Below are 19559 nucleotides of genomic sequence, written 5' to 3' on the forward strand. Positions count from 1 at the left end.
ACCAACCAGCTGTCCACCAGGATGAATGGCCACTGCCAAACTGTAGCCAAGAGCAAAGTAGATCACCCTGTGGCACAACATGCAGCTGAACACAACACACTTGTTTTCAATGGCTGCTTCACTACCTGAGTCACCTGGATCCTTCCCTCCATCACCAGCTTCTCTGAACTGTGCAGATGGGAGTTATCCTTACAACACATTCCCGGCTGTCTTAATAATCCCAGCCTCAACCTATGGTAACATACTGTCCCCACATCCTCCACCCAGCAGTCTCCACCCCCCTCTGTCTTACCATCTCCTGCCCATTCTCATCTCCCACCCAGTTTATTTGCAGCCCTCTGCCAACATATCCACCCATCTTTCCCTGCACCTCTCCAATTAGCTTCTTTTTTCCCCATCTCTCTGTCCCACAATCTTCTGATGCTGCACCTGTTAACAGTCCATTCCCCGTTCACTCCACCATACAGTGTTCATCTCTCCTCCCACCTGTACACTTATACTGATAAAGGCTGTGGGTGAAAATTTTACGTAAGTGTGTTTTAATTGCACCTGTCTGCAATTTGTTGTACAATAAGTAGCAATCTGTCCTTTCCTACATTGTAGGCATGTCATTTATCAGTGTCGGAATAACATTTTTTTTCGGTGATTCTGTCATAACCCATTTAATTGCTCAGAATTGAGTTACACTAACGTGATACGTATGTTTTTGCTTACCAATCAAATACAATTGATGTGTACCCACCCCATTGAGTTTGTGCACACACCTGAAGGCCTTTTGTTACATTTATACTACACTCACAACATTTGATAGTCACAGTTCAATTATTAACATGATCTCAATCTGGGCACAAACTCTGTTGCTTCTACAGTTCCATATTTTTGTTTTGTAGATGCGAAAAATCATGATTTAAGGATCATTCACAATTTACAATTTTTAGATGCTGAGAAATTCAATGACATGGATTTAGGTGATAATTCCATGAAATAGTTCATGAAAAAAAGATTAAATGATGTAATGAAAAGAATTTTTCAAAATAACAAGAAAAAAAGGAATAAATCTGAGGCCAAAGTGTCTCAGAACAGTGCAGTACCATCTCCATTTTTAAGCAAATATAGTATAATTGTGCATGTATTCCTATGTTTGACAAGTATTGCATCATTGTATCATTCATTGTTTCAAACCCTGTTAAACACTATTCCATTTGAAAATAATATTGTTGTTCTGTTACTATGGATGAAAAAGTTTGACTGTGCTGTAAAATGCTCACTTCTCTGTCTACTATCAATAAAAGCATTGTCTTAGTAACGAGGGTTGGAACTTAAATAGTGGCAACTATTTATTCACAACCGATACAAAAGAGTTAAACATTTGCACCTGTTACTGTCCTTCAAAGTAGTAACCAGCATTGTGTAGAACCCATTGCCAGTGATGTGGAAGGCGTAGTATAGCGTTAGCAGAGCCTGTTCTGTTGATGGTGCGAATGGAGCAGTTTAAAGTTATGGTGATTCTCGTGCACAACTGTGATGGTGTTATCCTAATGCATTACATTCCTCCACAGCAGACCATCAATGCACAGTATTACTGTTCATGTTTGGAGCATCACCTGCAACCAGCTTTGCAAAAGAAGCAGCGACACTTTCTGCGCAACCCACCCATCATTTTGCACGACAATGCGCAGGCACATCAGCGCAAGCTGTGGCTGCTCTGTTCGGTCAATGGGACTCGGAAGTACTGTACCATCCACCATACTCCCCAGACTTAGGTCTTGTGACTTTGATTTGATTCCGAAGATGAAGGAATCACTTCATGACATTCGCTTCAGAACTGTTCCAGAGATTTGACCTCTCCATTCGCACCATCAACAGAACAGGCTCTGCTATCGGTATACTACGCCTTCCACATCACTGGCAATGGGTTCTACACAATGCTGGTGACCACTTTGAAGGACAGTAACAGGTTCAAACATGTAACTCTTTTGTATCGGTTGTGAACAAAAAGTTGCTACTACTTAAGTTCCAACCCTCGTATATTGAACTCTCTGCTTTTATGAAAGTTAACTATTTTTTAGTATTACATACCCCTCCATAAATTAGTGGCACTAGCAAAGTAAAAGAAATAGATTTCAATGTTGCTCACTTGAGTCTAGTCCAACTGACAACCAACCTTGAGCCTTTATTCTAGTTGTCAATAATGCAGCTGGGGGAATTTCTGTTACGTTTCTAGATTCTGAGAGTTAAGAATGCTCGCTATTGTCTACAGCTGGGAGCTGAGGCAATGAGCTCACTTCTGAATTCTACACAATGTTTATTGTCAGAGAGACTTGAAATGGTTGCTTATGGAAGTGTTCAGGAGTCACCACTGGGGTCAAGTTTTCTGCCAGTAATGTGAAGTCCTGCCAGAAGGACAAATGTTGTTGTCTGTAGGAAGGGGACACCAAAGTTCATTCTTACACTTCAGTAAAAAACTAATCATTCTGCATCTTGGAGCGGACTCGCTGAAAGACCATGATGTTGAAGCAATTTTTGCTGAATAGTTGAAGCTCACTAAATCCAGGAGTCCTGGGTGTAGCAGGAGAGTTAGTGGCCCTCTGTGGTGGAACTGATGTTTGAAAGTGTTAAGATATTTCTGTAGTTGGGAAAGTATGGAAAAGTACAAGAAATAACAAGTTCCTATCAGTCCCTCTATTTGAATTGGTATACTTCAAAACAGTTATACGTTTCATCATTTTGGATAGATATTTTCTTAACTGAGAGCATATCTAGCTTGTATTCTTACTGCAAACTTTATCTCCCTTTCTTCTCTCGTGCTTCATTACTTTTAACATGCACAATGTAGCTGGTATCAGTTATCAAGGCTCACATGTAGCAGGTGCGGAAAAGACATACGCAAAAAATAGATACAGCTGGTAAAATATAATGCCATTGCCATACAGAATCTGTGCAACAAGGATTGCAAGAATTCAAGCTTATGTGAATAGAGAATCAGTGAGGATGAAGGATTCAAACAGACTGAAAAAGAGACTGACATAAACTTCTACACTCATTTCCCATTTTATAGGTGCAATCCATTCTTGCTAAATTTCAGATTGGTCACAACTGTAGTGACCCCATCATCAGCTGTATTTTGAGCCCAAATTGTATCTCTTTTATGTCAGTTTCACTCTATATTATATAAGGTAGCATGGAAATAAATATGTACAAAGTGCGAATATCTTATACTTAAAAGTAAATTGTATAGGCTACAACTATCATATATTTCAAAGAAAGGTGGCAATAATGTTACTGGTAGTGAAATGTGTCTTTGTAACATGTGAAATTGTGAATTTGCCACAACTTTCAAGTAATATGTAATTGTTTAATAGTTTGTGATGGATGAATAGACAGTTTCTCTCTGTACAGTGTAAATCCTTTTCCAACATTATGGGTAACCCTGCAATAATATGTTGCTTGCTTCACAGGTTAAAACTGCTGTGGCTTACTCTCACACAAGTGCACAGTAGCTGTGTCATAGAATTTCTGCCTGTCTACCATCCAAATGAAGATGAGAAGAGAGATCCCAAACTTTATGCCAATAATGTACGGAAATTAATGGCAAGGTGAATATTTCTGTCATTGTTCAGTGTGTGTGTGTGTGTGTGTGTGTGTGTGTGTGTGTGTGTGTGTGTGTAATTTCATTATCTTATTCACAAATGATGGACAGATATTCCACTAAGAAAACTTTGACTACATCCATTATAACATGTTGCATAGCTGTGCATGCATCTGGGAGTGGGGTCAGTGAAACTACTGCAGATTCCATTATGACTGGACATTGTGAGATACAGGAAGTTCTGTCCATAAACTGAGTGAGAGTAAACATAGTCTCACATCAGATAAAATGTTCTCAGGTAGGAAAATAGTATACACATTTGTTAAATCCCTTCAAAAGTGGTATACTTTCTCCTCTATTTCCTTTTTAATTCTGAAAGAAATTTATAGACACACATACAAGGATACTACAGCACTTGCTACAAAGTGTTTTGAACCAACATTCATGCCAATTGTACCTCTTTAGTCAATTTTATTTCTTCTTCCTCTTTTTCACCTTTGGCTGCTTGCAACATAACTTCTGCAATATTTTCCTGGATCATCATCATCATCATTATTATCACAAAGAATAGAGTGACAATTTCAGGAACAGTGTAGCTTGTTCTTAAAGAGTTCTTCACCCTATGAGATAAGTGAAATTGGTCTTGAAACAAATATATTTTGAATACACAAATTGCCTTTGTCATCCACCTAGAATGACTTATCACTAAATGATACCCTGTTCTCTGGATTGCCACCGAAGTTCTCAATAATGATCGTTTTGTTTGTATGTGGAGTGATGATACAATAGAAACCAAATGGTAGATCAGATATCATTGGACACTTCTTGCTGCATGCTATGGTAAATCATCTTATAGAGTTGTGTTGAGGCTTCTGTAAATCTTTTTAAAAGGATCACACCTGTAACAGAAGCTGCATCGTCAGTGTTTTGAACTAGAACCAAAAGAAAAAAAAAAGATTACCCTAAATGTGATGACCGAAAGGAAGGTACAATTTTTTTATTTTTATTTTTAGAGGCACACTTCAGTCAACTTTTGTTGCTTAACTGAATTTTATTGGTTATCAATAAAAATAATCTCTCTCTCTCTCTCTCTCTCTTCTCCTGCAGGTGTTCAAATGTCAGGCACTTCCAGCAATTGCTCTTTATCTTAAAATTTTACTATCATTGCCATTCCATCAACATTTCCAACAGATGCGAATGCTGGGAGCAGCTCTTCATCACAGTGTGGCACTAATTTTTGAGGGTCAGTAAGGTTAAGTTATGTCTGCCTTCTGTGTGTGTTGTTCCTATAAATTTACCCCAAATAGAAGAAGAGCAAGGTACCTTGACTTTCTGGAGGTGCTGCTGTGTTTATTATTGTTGCTGATCTTCGCTGAACACTGGCAGACAGTTTTTCCTGTTGTCACCTACATCACTACTTTTATTGATTGATTTTATCATTTGTTTTTGTGTGCAACACTGACAAGCACCCTTTTTTTTCTTTTTTGTGTGGTGAGTTCAGGGCCCCTAGCTGTTGTAGATCCTATATCTTTTCCAATCTCCAATTATCATTACTTTTCTTTCCTTCTTGTGGAGGCAGCCTCTGATGTTGACCCAGCCATTCCCATAGGTCCTGCTTCCTCTCATCAACATCTTCATTCATTCCTCATGCATAACTTTTCAGTCAAAGTAATTTTTGTCCCCTTCTCAGTCTGTTCTCCATTTTCAAATCTTTTTCTGTAGTGTAGACAAAATGGGATAGAAGGCCTGAAGTAGCACATACTATTTACAGTGTTCAAGACACTCTGTGCACAATAATTGTGCAGATTCATTCACATGCTTAAAATCCAATGCAGTAGCCAATCCAATGTGGTGAGGTCATTATTTACCCTTTCAGTAGAGCCTCTCCCCCCCCCCCCCCCCCCCCCCCCCCCCGCCCCCAACCCAACAACAAAGGGATCAACTTCTAATGCCTGAGCTGTTAGCTCTCCACACATGCCAAGGAGTGTATGCCTGTATTCCTGGGCCATCAGTACTCCAGACAACAACCGTCGTGCCGGATAACCTTTTCTGCAGCTTGGTGGTGCCCATGGAGAGAGGACAAGAATGGGTTAATGGGTTACATGGCATCAAGGTGGATACTTTGCTCATGAAGTGTACCAGATTGAACCAACACAGTGGCTGTTCTGATTCAGCCATCTATACTTTCCTCATTATCCAATGTTCACATTCTTCTTTGCATACAAGGGCATCAACCCCTTGACACACGCCCTTGGATGGGGTTACCAGTTAAAAGCTGCTCCTCTCCCCTTTGTTGGTACTCAAGCCACAAATTAAAACAGCTCTATTCTGTGGTCCTAAAGCTCATTATGCCTACTGCTTTTTGGTGTCTGTTCCTTTCAGTTCTCTAAGAGTATCTGGGTGCTACCATCATTTACAGTTACGGCTCTAAAATTATGGATAGAATGTGATACACTTTTACATCTCCCTCTGGTCAGGAACAATATTTGTTGTTGGGAATGTTTAGTGTTTTTAAAGACCTAATAGCATTAACAGAGCCCTACATTTTGTTAACTAAGCCTCCATTGACTGTATTTTAATTTGCAGTGGCCGAGTGTGCAGCCTCTAGGCCACTGATCATTGTCACTCTTTGTCACACTGTGATACCTGCTATTCACGACCTTCTCCCTGATCTTAACCATACTGCCTGCCCAGTTGTTTGTCTCTGGATCCCACATCATGGGGGTATTCGAGGGAATGACCTGGCTGACCATTTGGCTAGAGAAGCGATTACTTGCCCCGTATTCAATTTGATGATCCCAGGTGCATATTTCCAGTTTACTCAGTGATGAGGCAACATTTTGTGGGCTACTGTCCTCTCAACTCCACACTATTGAGGAGACTATTGCTGCATGGCACTCCTCCACCTCCTCCTGTTCCTTCTGTTGTATGTTGCTTCCACAGTGGTCATACCAGCTTAAACCCTAATTTTATTGTATGAAACTAGCAACCCCAACATTGTGGGTCTAGAGTCTTACAGACACTAGTTTATATCCTGGTGGAATGCCCCTTCTTACTGGCTCTCTGTGCTAAGCATGGTCTCCTGAATTCTTTGCCTCTAATATTCAAATATGATTTGCAGACAGTTGAACTGGTTCTCCCTTTTCTCGATGGAAGTGGTTTTTATTCTACCATAAAATATTTTTAAACTACCATTGGGGTGACAGCAGGATGCTTGGGGTTGGGACATTTCCTGCTGTGTTCTGTGTCGGGGAAAACATTTGACCCTACCTCCTCCCCCAGCTGTCCCTTTCGTCCCTCTTCTAACCCTCTTCCACTCTGTTTTAATTGCTTTTACATTCAGTTTCTCTCTCCTTCTACCATACCATATTTTCCATTTTAGGGGTAGCACTCTGTTCATTAGAGGGTGCTCTTTAGTCCCTAATGAATTGGCTTGGATGACTGGGTGGGATGGCTACTGTTGTTTGCAGAACCCCAGGGACACCTATCCTCTCCCTTACCTATTTATGTCATCTTGTATTTATTATTGACAGTCTTATCTGATATCTATTACAGTTTACCCTTCTCACTGTTCTAAATTTCTGACTAGAAGGCATTCTTTGCTCTGTAATTGTGTTGATGGGGTTGGATGCAGCTGAGGTTTCTCTTGCTATGGATGAGCCCTGGGAGACCCCTTGTCTGCTGTGACCTACATACCGGACCGATCCATATATTTCTCAGTAAATTATTTCTCAACTCTGGAATCAGTATTGCTTTCAATATTTTACCATACCTACATACTTTCATCTTCACAATGCATTGTTGGTAGGCTTCGCTACCTCCAGATGAACTACATGTGCACCAAGGGACCGATGACCCTGCTGCTGCTGTTCAGATCATTAACCCACAACCAACCAACCAACCAACCAATGCTGATAAATGGCAACACATTTTGATATACACCAAACATGGAGGTCAGACATTCTTTTTGACATTTAAGCTTTAGGAAATACTAATCTCCTCCTGTTTTCACCTACTCCCAAGCATGTTAGTGGTGTTAACAAGATCTCTCTTCTTCCTTGTCTGGTTGCTCAAAACTTTTTATTCATTATAGAGTCTGTTAACTTAACAGCACCATTCCTCTTGGAGGACTTGATGAATTTTAACCAAAAATTGGAAAACGTTTGAATTACTTCCCTTTGTTGTGAGCTTTAAAACTGTTAAATTGTAGAAGAAGCTTTAAAACTGTTAAATTGTAGAAGAAAACATTTAAAGCTTGCTACTTTGAGAGTGGCTTGGCTTCAATGGTTTTATTGGAAATGTAACATACAGAAGAGATTTTAAAAGTTTTTGTTTTTTAATTTGGGTAATGCAGTAGCTGCATAAGCTGATTAAATTTTATAAGTCTAGGAAGAACTTGTCACAGAACTGCCTTCACACCAGCAGTGCAAATTGCTTGAAACAAAGTTTGAAAAATCAGCCATGAAAGACAAGTTCGTATTTAGTTACAAATTAAGTAAACTAAGCACACAACATTATAAAAATACAATGGTATAAAATAGAAAAAAGCATTAATGCCACTTGTTGATTAGGCCTTAGGCTTGTTTAGTCAGACTGACTGAGTGCTGCCTACAAGGCAGTGCAAGGAGCATTCTATGATGATCAGATGTGTCATCATCATGTCACCAGTACTTCCAACTGTTGTTGCAAGTAAGTGAACCTGATAGTGCCATTTTATTCAAGCAGCTCTTCCTGCGGCCTCACAAGGTCGAGTGGACCCCTTTCCAGACCTTTCTACCTCATAAAATTCTGAGGTGGTACCTGGAATTGAACCTGTGTCTGTCTGCACCAAAGGCAGCAACCCTTACCATTCAGATATAGTAGTGCTACATGCTACAAAATAAAATTATCTAACAACAACAACAGTATGAATTTGTTGTTGCTGCTGCTGCTTCCTTGAAATTCTATCCAAAGATTGGTTTGATGCAGCTCTCCTCACTAGCCAATACTGTGCAAGACTCTTCATCCATTTTAACCTGCGTTACTATATTAATGCCCTGATTTGACTGTACTATTTTTATCACTCTCACTTCCCTCCATTGACGATTCCTTGACACCTCAAGATGTGTCTTATTGACCAGTATCTTCTTTTAATCAAGTTGTTCCATAAATTTATTTTCTCCACAATTTAATAAACTTTTGTTGTTCCATAAACTTCTTTTCTCCACAATTTAATAAACTACCTCTTCAGTAGTTATTTGATCTAATCTCCAGCCTTCGTCTGTAGAGCCACTTTCCAAAAGCTTCTATTCGCTTCTGGTCTGAACTGTTTGTTATCCATCTTTCACTTCAGTACAAGGTTACACTCCAAGTAAATGCCTTCAGAAAAGATTTCATACCATTTAAATTACTCTTTTTCAGAAATGATTTTTTTACTACTTGCAGTCTTCATTATCTATCCTCTCTACTTCAACCATCATCATTTATTTTGTTGCTCAAATAACAAGACCAATCTGTTACTTTTAGCATCTCATTTTCAAAACTACTTAGCTCAGCACCTTCTGATTTACCTTACTACATTCCATTACCCTTGTTTTATTTTTTGTTGATGTTCATCTTTACTTCTGTATGAGACACCATACATTCTGGCCAACAGATCTTCCAAGTCCTTCGTCATCTCTGACAGAATTACATCGTCATCGACAAAACTCCTCAGACTTTTTATTTCTTATTCCTTATAATTTCCTTTCCAAACTTCTCCTTGGTACCTTTACTGTCTACCCAGTGTTCAGACAGAATGATATTTGGGGGAGAATGCAACACTCTCTCACTGCCTTCTCAACTATTGTTTCTCTTTCATATTCTTCAACTCTGAGAATCACAGTGTGGTTTCTATATAAGTTGTAAATAAATATTATCTCCTTGCATTTTGTTCCTGCTACCTTCAGAATTTGAAAGCAAGTATTCCAGTCGACAATGTCAAAACCTCTCTCTAACTCTAGTAGAGATTTGCTTTACTTCAGCTTATCTTCTAGGATAAGTCATAGGTTCTGTATTGTTCAGTGTGTTACTACACTTCTCCAGAACCCAAACTGATCTTCCACGAAGTTGGCTTCTGCCAGTTTCTCAATTAGTTTCTGAATATTTTGTGTTGAATTACATAACATAATTCACCATGAAGACATTCTGTGTTTTTTTAGCAATAGCAAATCACAACCCGATGGAACTAAAAATCACATTTTGATTAAATGAAAGAAAATTGACAGTATTTATTTTATGAGTTGCATTTAGAAGTGATGTCAAAGGAAATACCAAAAATTCACTTCATCTGAAAAAAAAAAGACTTTTGTGCGAAAATGTTAGAACTTCATGGTCATTAGGGGTTGCCATTTACATATTGTTGATTTGTTAATTGGAGCAAGATAAGAGGGTGGGAGCTGAACTTCAGAAAGTTGGGTCACCCTAATATGTAATGTCTCAAGATTTCTTGCAGTCTCTGGAACCCATGCAGTGCTAAATTGTAACCATCATCACAGAACTGCACTGCACTGCAGACGTGGATACATATGAATGTGTGGTCTCATGGCAATATGAATTAGTGAAATGTCCTCAGACTTCCAGCCGCATCAGGTGGTTAAAATCCCTCAAGCTTTCAACCAAGATCTCCTTGGTCATTATCAATTGGTAAATGACTGCTGTGTCATCACGGATTCGCCATTATATAGCCATGCTGCTGGCTGTGAAATCACTGGAGCTCCCTTCCACACCAGATGTGGCGTCCGTTGCAATCACTTCAACCTTCAGATGCCCGGGTCTCACGCTATGCTGAATTGCAAACTGCCCTCCTTGTTGATGGTGTGTTCAGATATTTTTATTTCTACAGCCTCTTCTATTATGCTACCCCTATTCCAAAATCCCTTCATCCTCATAATGACAGATGTTTCATCAAATAGAATTTGGTGTCGATTTTTCTAAAGCATGTTCTGCCATAGCTGATTTTTGAGGATAGCGTATGCGGAAGAACTCTCATGTTCCATCCAGCATTGCTCCACAGTGGGTACTTTTCGGCTGTTTAGTGTGGCTGCTACTACATTCTCCAAACAGTATGCACTGTGGTCCAACTAAGGATGGAACACGAGAGGTGCTTGTACCTATGATACCCTGAAAAATCAGCCATGGCACAACATACTTTAGAAAATTGACACCAAATTCTATTTGATGAAACATCTGTCATGAGAATGAAGGGATTTTGGGAAAGCATTATAAAAGAAGCTGTCATGACGGACACAAAACGTAAAAAATTACCACTTTTGGTGAGAAGGAGAGCACCAGTGACGTCACAGCCAGTAGCGCGGCTGTATAACAGTGAAGCCACAGTGACATGGCAGTCATTTACCATTTGACAATGGCTGAGAAGAGCTCAACTGAAGCTCGTGGGGTTTCAGCCACCTGATGTAGCTGGAAGTCTGGGAAGATTTTGTTAGACTTGGGTATAATTTCAAGAACCTTCACAGATGCAGGTTATGATCTTAATTAACTAACTCACTTATGCAAGATCTTCAGGAACAATGCTTACTACAATTATAAAAAAAATAAATCAATTGACCTCAAGTAGGAACCATAGTAAGAACACTAAGAGGTTTCAGGAAAAGAAGCTTGTGATTCTGCTGCAGCTGCTGTCATGTCAGGTAAGAATAACCACTTTCTGAAGAGACGCAGAACTAAATTGGTTTCCAGTTGCTGTCAAAAGTCTGCCAACTACTGAGCCCAGTAAAATATATGACAAGTCGCAAAAGTCTGGTATTTAAAAAATACTTTGCAAGTGCAGACAGTCCTTACATCAGATAAGCAGTACACATTGTGGAACAACATGACTGCATACAGTATCCTTAACACTGACAGGTGCCTACAGCTTAGTGATGGTGTGGAATCCAGTGATGACAAAGTCTGAGTGGGTGCATTGAATGAAGAGGCAATGTAGGACCACATGTGGAAATACTGTGGGCACCAGTGGTGTCAAAGCCTGAAGCTTGAACATATGGAGACATGCAAGCAGCCCAACTGCAGTCATTCCTACTTGGCAATGATTGAAGAGTGTTTCATTGAAAGCTCATGGCATTTTAACCATTTATTGCAGCTGGAAGCTTGCTAACATTCTATTGAGTGCTACCAGTGCAAGACTGCATTCTTACAAAACCACCTCGCATGTGTGATTATTAAGTGCTCTCACCCTCTGCTGAGGATGGCAGCAATGCTCGGAGTGCACTGAGTGACAGCCAGCAGGTAGCCTAGATACCTACCTCTACAGAATAGGCAGAGGGACTCAGCCAATCCTTAGTGTGAGAACGTATCTTTTGCTCAAGGCCTATCCTTACTGTGTGCAGGACATGAATTTTTCTTTTTGCTTGCATTCCAAAGGATGGCAGCTCAAATCCGTATCTGGTCATCCAGATTTAGTTTTCCCATGTTGGGACTTTTCCTTTGAAAAAGACTCCATCCTTTCCCAATCCCAGATTGTGCTCCATCTTGAATGACTTCATAATCAGTGGTATATTTAACACTAATCTCCCTTTATCCTTTTTCTCTGTTTTATTTTCATTTGCACAATTTTATAATTTACTTCTTTTTGTCTGTTGAACATTGTAAAGGTTCTGAATCTTTGATCCTCTCAGATTTCTCAAGTTTAAATGTATAATTGTATTTTTTTTTTTCTGGCAGGGCTCTTGGCATACCCATGTCAGATTATACATATGATGATTGCCGTCTTATAACAAGAGCTAAAAGGCTCAATATACCAGGAGCTGCTGGCTTGCTTGAAGTTCAGAAGCTAAGGGGACGGCTTGGGTAAGAACTTAAAGAAACTTTTTTGCTGTTTCTCTTAATTAGCTTCTTAGTAGGTGACAATGTTTTATTAGTTAATGCTCATTCCATTTAAACTGATACTTAACATTTAATCTTTGTTGCCTGCATAAGTTAGTTACTTATTTCGTAGGCCACTCTCACAACGGATGTAATGTCAAAGAATAAATTATTCATAATCAAGTTACAACACAGTTAGAATCCACATTTGGCTACATTCCAATTATTTACTGATTCAGGATTATAAATTAAGAATACCAATCACTAATTTTTAGATCAATTCATGAATGGGAACTTGAGCAGTGGATGGTATTTGGTGTAAGAGAAACAGATGAGTCACTGAAGTAAGCTATCAGGTCGGATCTGGTCTATGAAGGAGAGAATGTGGACAGTCTAGTTTAGAAGCTACAGATCGCGTGATGAAGGTAGACTCAGAGATTTTACTGGCCTTAAAGAAAGCTGTTCTTCATTTACATCATAACTTGAAGAACTGAAGACTGGAGCAAAGGATATGGTTGCTCAGCTCTACGACAGTTACCTATTATGTCTGAAGCACTTGTATCGTGCGAGAACAGAGGTCAGAATACTTTAAGCATAAGGTACTTGTTTATTGACGGTGGGAATTACAGTTTACTATTTCTGTAATCATTTCTTACATGAGTTATTTCATACTCTAACAAAGGAGTTCCAGTTTGATTGGAATAGTGGAATAACATCAAGAAAGAATGCAATGTAATTGTTGGGTGAGTAATGTACAAATTGGGGGTGAAATTGGAGGGGGGGGGGGAGGGGGGAGGAAGAGTTCATTTAATGTAGGAGATTTTGCGTTGAGGAATGAAATTACTCACAGAGGATATAATGAACTTAATCCATGTGCATCCAGAGTTCACTATTTTCTTTTATGGAGAGGTGAGGAGGAGGAGGAGGAGGAGGAGGAAGTATTGTACTTTGTGACTGATGAGCAGGCTGGTGTGTGAACATTGCACAGAAAGGTTTGCATGTACACTAGTCCATAAGGTAGAGTTCATTGGCAAACACAGAAATGTTAACAATTATAAAGAGGCAGCGAGCTATGAATGTGCCCTTTGTTGGGTATATAATGCTTTAGTGCAGAAAGGTTATAAGTAAAGGCCCAGTCAGATAGGGAGTAGGCAGTCTGCATGAGCATGGTCACAGTCAGTGATGAGATCAGAATGTGTACGGGGCCCAGCAGTCCACTTGTTGAATGGCACTAGTTCAGAATGAGTCGGGTGCTGTGCAGCTAATGTGAGTAGGAGGAGGAATACCAATGGCACCAACTGTTGCTTTTATTTGCACTTTCTTTGAGGAAGTAAAAGAAAGTATTTCTACAATATTGATAGTAGATGAGAAGACTGTGGTAAATAGCCAGTCTTTGCAAGGAACTGTAGTATTGTTCAGACCATTTCTTCAGTTATTTATGTATGTCTTGGGAAGAATTCAAAATGTTATACAAGATCATTAAACATTACATCTTACTAACTCCAGGATGTAGATGAAGATGAAATGGGAGATAAGATACTGCGTGAAGAGTTTGACAGAGCACTGAAAGACCTGAGTCGAAACAAGGCCCCGGGAGTAGACAACATTCCATTAGAACTACTGATGGCCTTGGGAGAGCCAGTCATGACAAAACTCTACAATCTGGTGAGCAAGATGTATGAGACAGGCGAAATACCCACAGACTTCAAGAAGAATATAATAATTCCAATACCAAAGAAAGCAGGTGTTGACAGATGTGAAAACTACCGAACTATCAGTTTAATAAGTCACAGCTGCAAAATACTAACACGAATTCTTTACAGACGAATGGAAAAACTTGTAGAAGCCGACCTCGGGGAAGATCAGTTTGGATTCCGTAGAAATGTTGGAACACGTGAGGCAATACTAACCTTACGACTTATCTTAGAAGAAAGATTAAGAAAAGGCAAACCTACGTTTCTAGCATTTGTAGACTTAGAGAAAGCTTTTGACAACGTTAACTGGAATACTCTCTTTCAAATTCTGAAGGTGGCAGGGGTAAAATACAGGGAGCGAAAGGCTATTTACAATTTGTACACAAACCAGATGGCAGTTATAAGAGTCGAGGGACATGATAGGGAAGCAGTGGTTGGGAAAGGAGTGAGACAGGGTTGTAGCCTCTCCCCGATGTTATTCAATCTGTATATTGAGCAAGCAGTAAAGGAAACAAAAGAAAAATTCGGAGTAGGTATTAAAATTCATGGAGAAGAAGTAAAAACTTTGAGGTTCGCCGATGACATTGTAATTGTGTCAGAGACAGCAAAGGACTTGGAAGAGCAGTTGAACGGAATGGACAGTGTCTTGAAAGGAGGATATAAGATGAACATCAACAAAAGCAAAACGAGGATAATGGAATGTAGTCTAATTAATTCGGGTGACGCTGAGGGGATTAGATTAGGAAGCGAGACACTTAAAGTAGTAAAGGAGTTTTGCTATTTAGGGAGTAAAATAACTGATGATGGTCGAAGTAGAGAAGATATAAAATGTAGACTGGCAATGGCAAGGAAATCGTTTCTGAAGAAGAGAAATTTGTTAACATCGAGTATAGATTTAAGTGTCAGGAAGTCGTTTCTGAAAGTATTTGTATGGAGTGTAGCCATGTATGGAAGTGAAACATGGACGATAACCAGTTTGGACAAGAAGAGAATAGAAGCTTTCGAAATGTGGTGCTACAGAAGAATGCTGAAGATAAGGTGGGTAGATCACATAACTAATGAGGAGGTATTGAATAGGATTGGGGAGAAGAGAAGTTTGTGGCACAACTTGACTAGAAGAAGGGATCGGTTGGTAGGACATGTTTTGAGGCATCAAGGGATCACAAATTTAGCATTGGAGGGCAGCGTGGAGGGTAAAAATCGTAGAGGGAGACCAAGAGATCAATACATTAAGCAGATTCAGAAGGATGTAGGTTGCAGTAGGTACTGGGAGATGAAGAAGTTTGCACAGGATAAGAGTAGCATGGAGAGCTGCGTCAAACCAGTCTCAGGACTGAAGACTACAACAACAACAACAACAACAACTCCAGTTATGTGTCATTAATTGTCTAGTCAAAAGACAGAAGTGGAAAATAATTAGGCATATGAGAATTTTATTAAATTATCCTCAAAACAATGTATTATTACTATGAATAGGCATATGCTCTGCATAAGATAAATTATGATAAGTTCTTTAAAGTATTTAATTATATTAACTGATTTGTATTTTATACAATAATATCATCATGGTAGTATATATTACATGAGTATGCATTTATTTATATGTGTATTGAATAAATTAATACCATTTGATAAAGAATTGCACATTACAACCTATTTCATCACCTTTTTTTGTACATGTTCTGGACGAATACTCGGAAAGTACATGCCAGTATGCAATCTAACAAAATGTCAATGCCTGCCCAAAAGTTGGAATTCTAGATAGTCATAAACTTACTTCAGTTCAAAAACGGATTCATAGTATGGACAGAGTTAGCAAACTAAAACAACTTGAATCTACATGGAAACTTATTTCTACTGTCTGCCTGACCTTTTATTTTTCAAAGGTAGATCATCAAAGGTTTTTACAGCTGTACTAGGCCACAGTTAGATACATTAGAATCAATTGTAATTGTTTTCTGTACGTGAACTAGGCTGATTTGCTTTCCTTATCTCCTTTTTTCCCCTCCCTCCATTGTAATTTCTTGCTCCTTCCCTTCACTTTCCCTCTACTCAAGAGTTCATTCCTCTGCTTATATATTCCTCACCATGTAGTTCACATTTATTCCTCTTCACACATTTCTGACCAGCTTCTTTCATCTCCATTTTCCAATATCTTTCATCTTATTTCAGACCATTTCATATGGGGTGTTCCATTATTGATTAAGTGTGTATCAACCTTTGTCCCCCAATTTATGAAAAACATGATTACTTATGAAAAAAGAATTTCCAAAACCATCATTTATGTTTTAGTATTAGCTGTGCCACAGTTGTTACGTTAGATAAATGTACATTCTGTGTCTGTGGTACATTTTATTTTTGTCCTTACTTCTGCATTTGCAAGAATTTTGTTATCTTGAAGCTTTCATGGGCAGAAAAGAAAAGTTCTGAAATGATGACCTTGTGATATACAATAATTGTTATGTCAACAAAGAACTGCAATCATAATTTTGAATTCATGTTAGTTTCAAGGAAATTCTGTGTGAATTAACATGCTTTTTAATTGCTTTGCAGGTTAGTGAATTCAGATGCTGAAGAAAAGATACTGTCTGAGCACAGGCATCTTTTCAGCAAAGAAGGTGGCAAAATCTCCTATAAGCAATTTGCGAAGTTACTCGGTATAGAGCCCAGTGATGGTCATCTTCAGCAGCTCTTTTGCCTATATGATAAGGTGAATAGAATGATTATATTAAACACCTGTGAACATACATAATTTTATCATACTTAAATGCTTAATATGTGGGCCATCAGAGTTTTGACCTATAGCTACTGCTCATTTAAGATTATATGATTAATTGAAAATACATTGCAGGAATCCTCTGGAGTCATTGATGTCAGGGAATACATTTTTGAAGTGTTGGTGATATCAAAGGCAAAGAAAACATCAGACATTATTCCTATAGTTTTCCAGGTAATTTTCTTCTAATATTTCCTGACAAAAGTTTTATGGATTATTTTGAATGTAGTGACCTACAATCTTCACTAATGTGAGACATATAAAAATGCAAAGGATATGGCAGTGTCTAAAGCTGTAATTTTTGTATCATAGGTGTTTGGTTCAGGGGAAGATGGCAGTTTAAGCCAGTCAGATCTGCCTGGTGTACTGCAACATACATTGGGTATGGCACCCATGGAGGTTGCTCAGCTCTGCAGCCATCTGGACAAGACTGGCAAAGCTCATATCTCACACGGTAAGTGTCAGCTCACATCTACATACACCTCAAGTTATATACATGACTATAACAGGAAGAAATATGGGTCACCACTCACTCAGGAAAATAAATAAAACCAAATGATGCATTTGACCACAGAAAGAGAATAAATGTTTTATATGCACTTATCAAATATTTTTGTAGTAATAGGCTTCATATCTAAATGAAAAGTGAACAGTGTCACTGATGAAAATGAGCTAATAATTATGGTAGTAAACTCTTAAAAATATTATTTTACACTCAAATATTTGGTCTAAATGACAGGGGAATGACAAAATGTTCAAACACATTCTCTTGCAGTGATTTGATGTAATAAAATAATCTCAGGCATCCAGTAATTTTAACCCCTTACTGCATGATTTTTTTTATTTTTCTGAAAAAAATGTTACATGTTATGTTCGATGTTCTGATTTCATAAAAAATGCTTAAAAAATTCTAAATCTTATGTAGGGGCGGTTATGTTAGAATTAAGGGTTTGTGCCATATATGGGACAGCATGCAGTAACGACTAATACCATGTGATACCAGTTTTGGGATTGATGATGCACAATGTGGAAAATACACAGTAAGATACGTACATGAACTAGCAGAACTGTATTTATGTAAAACAATTACACTTTCTACTAATTACAATACACACATTTTGAGAAACTAACACACATTCTGTTTCCATTTTTCTCTATTCATTATGAAACTTGATGAAGCAATTTCTCTCCTTATTCAAGCACAATGTTGTACTGCACTTCATACACGCTATATAGGATTTTCCCTTGCATTCTGGATACTTGCAACGACCACGGTTTTCCAGCCAGATAGGCATGTGATGTATCCTATCCAGTCGCACCTGACGCTGTGGAAGATCTGCTGTAGGGCCTCCCTTCTTCTTGCAGTCAAGCTGTTTTTGTATTTCATTGCTTGGCCTACCACGTTTCTTGGATAAGGATTTCCCAATTTTACAGAGGGCCTCTGCAACTGCGACCTTGAAATCAACAAGGGACATGTAGTCCGTATTTCTTCTTCTCCATAACAGCCAGCTGTTCACACAAGCCAAGTCAACTAGATGAAAGAATATCTTCAAGTACCATTTCTTTGATCTGATTTGAATTCTATAATATCCTAGCATAGAATCTAATAGATCGACACCCCCCATGTAGTCATTGTAGATCATCACAGTGTGTGGACAAGGTATCATTTTATATTCTTTTTCCTCCCTGAAAAGCCTCTTGATCTCGCCTTCTAGTTTGCATCCAATGTAAGTTGACAAAGTGTTGACTACTTATTATCAAACCAGGAGACTACTGACAGTTGCACACCGTCTACTGTTGCTATCTTTTCCTCCATGCTGCCTCGACCATTCATCTTCATTGCTGCCTCCTTGGGTAAAATGCAACCACGTACTCGATTGGACCGGACTGCATGTTGTGCCATATCCGTCACAGACCTATTTTTCAGTATTATATGTATTCTAATGAACAAATATATAAACTTACCTCTTTATAACTGTCCACAGATGTCCTTTTTCCTCTGCAAATAATATAAACACTGAAATCAATCGTTTACTGTACCTGATTGCAACTGTTTGTGTGACCAAACTTGGATGTTCAGCTAGCAACACAAAGCAAAGATTCATAACACGTAATTCCTTACTCTCCCAACAGATGGCATACACTACTTGCACAGCTGCTCTTGACTGTGTGCGATATCTGTCCCAACATGCAGTTTGGAAATATATTCTCAGGTATGAGATTGACAAAGAGAAAAGTGGTATGTGCCATATCTGGCACATTATGCGGCAAGGGGTTAATTGGTTTCAATTCCAGAGCTATTAGCTAAGGCTATGGCTGTGGCTTTGGACCCCTCAATAATAAGAATCCTTGAAGGTGAAACTATACTTCAGAATGTAGATTGGTTAATAAAATATGTTACTATGAGACAGTAGTCATATTTTTCATGTAATTTTTCATTTATTTACTGTGTGTCTGCCACAAGAAGCCACTAAGGCTACCATGAAATTATTATTGTTTGTTATTATTATTCTGCATACATTTTCACTACTGCAATGTTGATTCCCTGGTTAGCTATTTTTCTCCATAGTTGGCATTGGAAGAGAAGTTGACCATGTGAAGATGTAATTCTTCCTCTTCCACAGGCATTCACTTACTTTCGCTATTATACATATTGATAATA

At 38.6% G+C, this 19559-nt stretch overlaps 1 protein-coding gene across 1 annotated transcript in view; it reads left to right on the forward strand.

Annotated features, from left to right (window-relative positions):
- Positions 1 to 19559, forward strand: part of LOC126251657 (lysophosphatidylcholine acyltransferase) — a 735574-nt gene that overhangs the window by 710608 nt on the left and 5407 nt on the right. Inside the window, exons 6-10 of the mRNA XM_049952227.1 lie at positions 3459 to 3596; positions 12287 to 12412; positions 16675 to 16831; positions 16973 to 17071; positions 17210 to 17351. Coding sequence (XP_049808184.1) covers positions 3459 to 3596; positions 12287 to 12412; positions 16675 to 16831; positions 16973 to 17071; positions 17210 to 17351 — 662 coding nt within the window. The remainder of the gene's footprint in view (positions 1 to 3458; positions 3597 to 12286; positions 12413 to 16674; positions 16832 to 16972; positions 17072 to 17209; positions 17352 to 19559) is intronic.

This window comes from Schistocerca nitens, chromosome 4 (assembly GCF_023898315.1).
Source record: "Schistocerca nitens isolate TAMUIC-IGC-003100 chromosome 4, iqSchNite1.1, whole genome shotgun sequence".
NCBI classification, from domain to species: Eukaryota; Metazoa; Arthropoda; class Insecta; order Orthoptera; family Acrididae; genus Schistocerca; species Schistocerca nitens.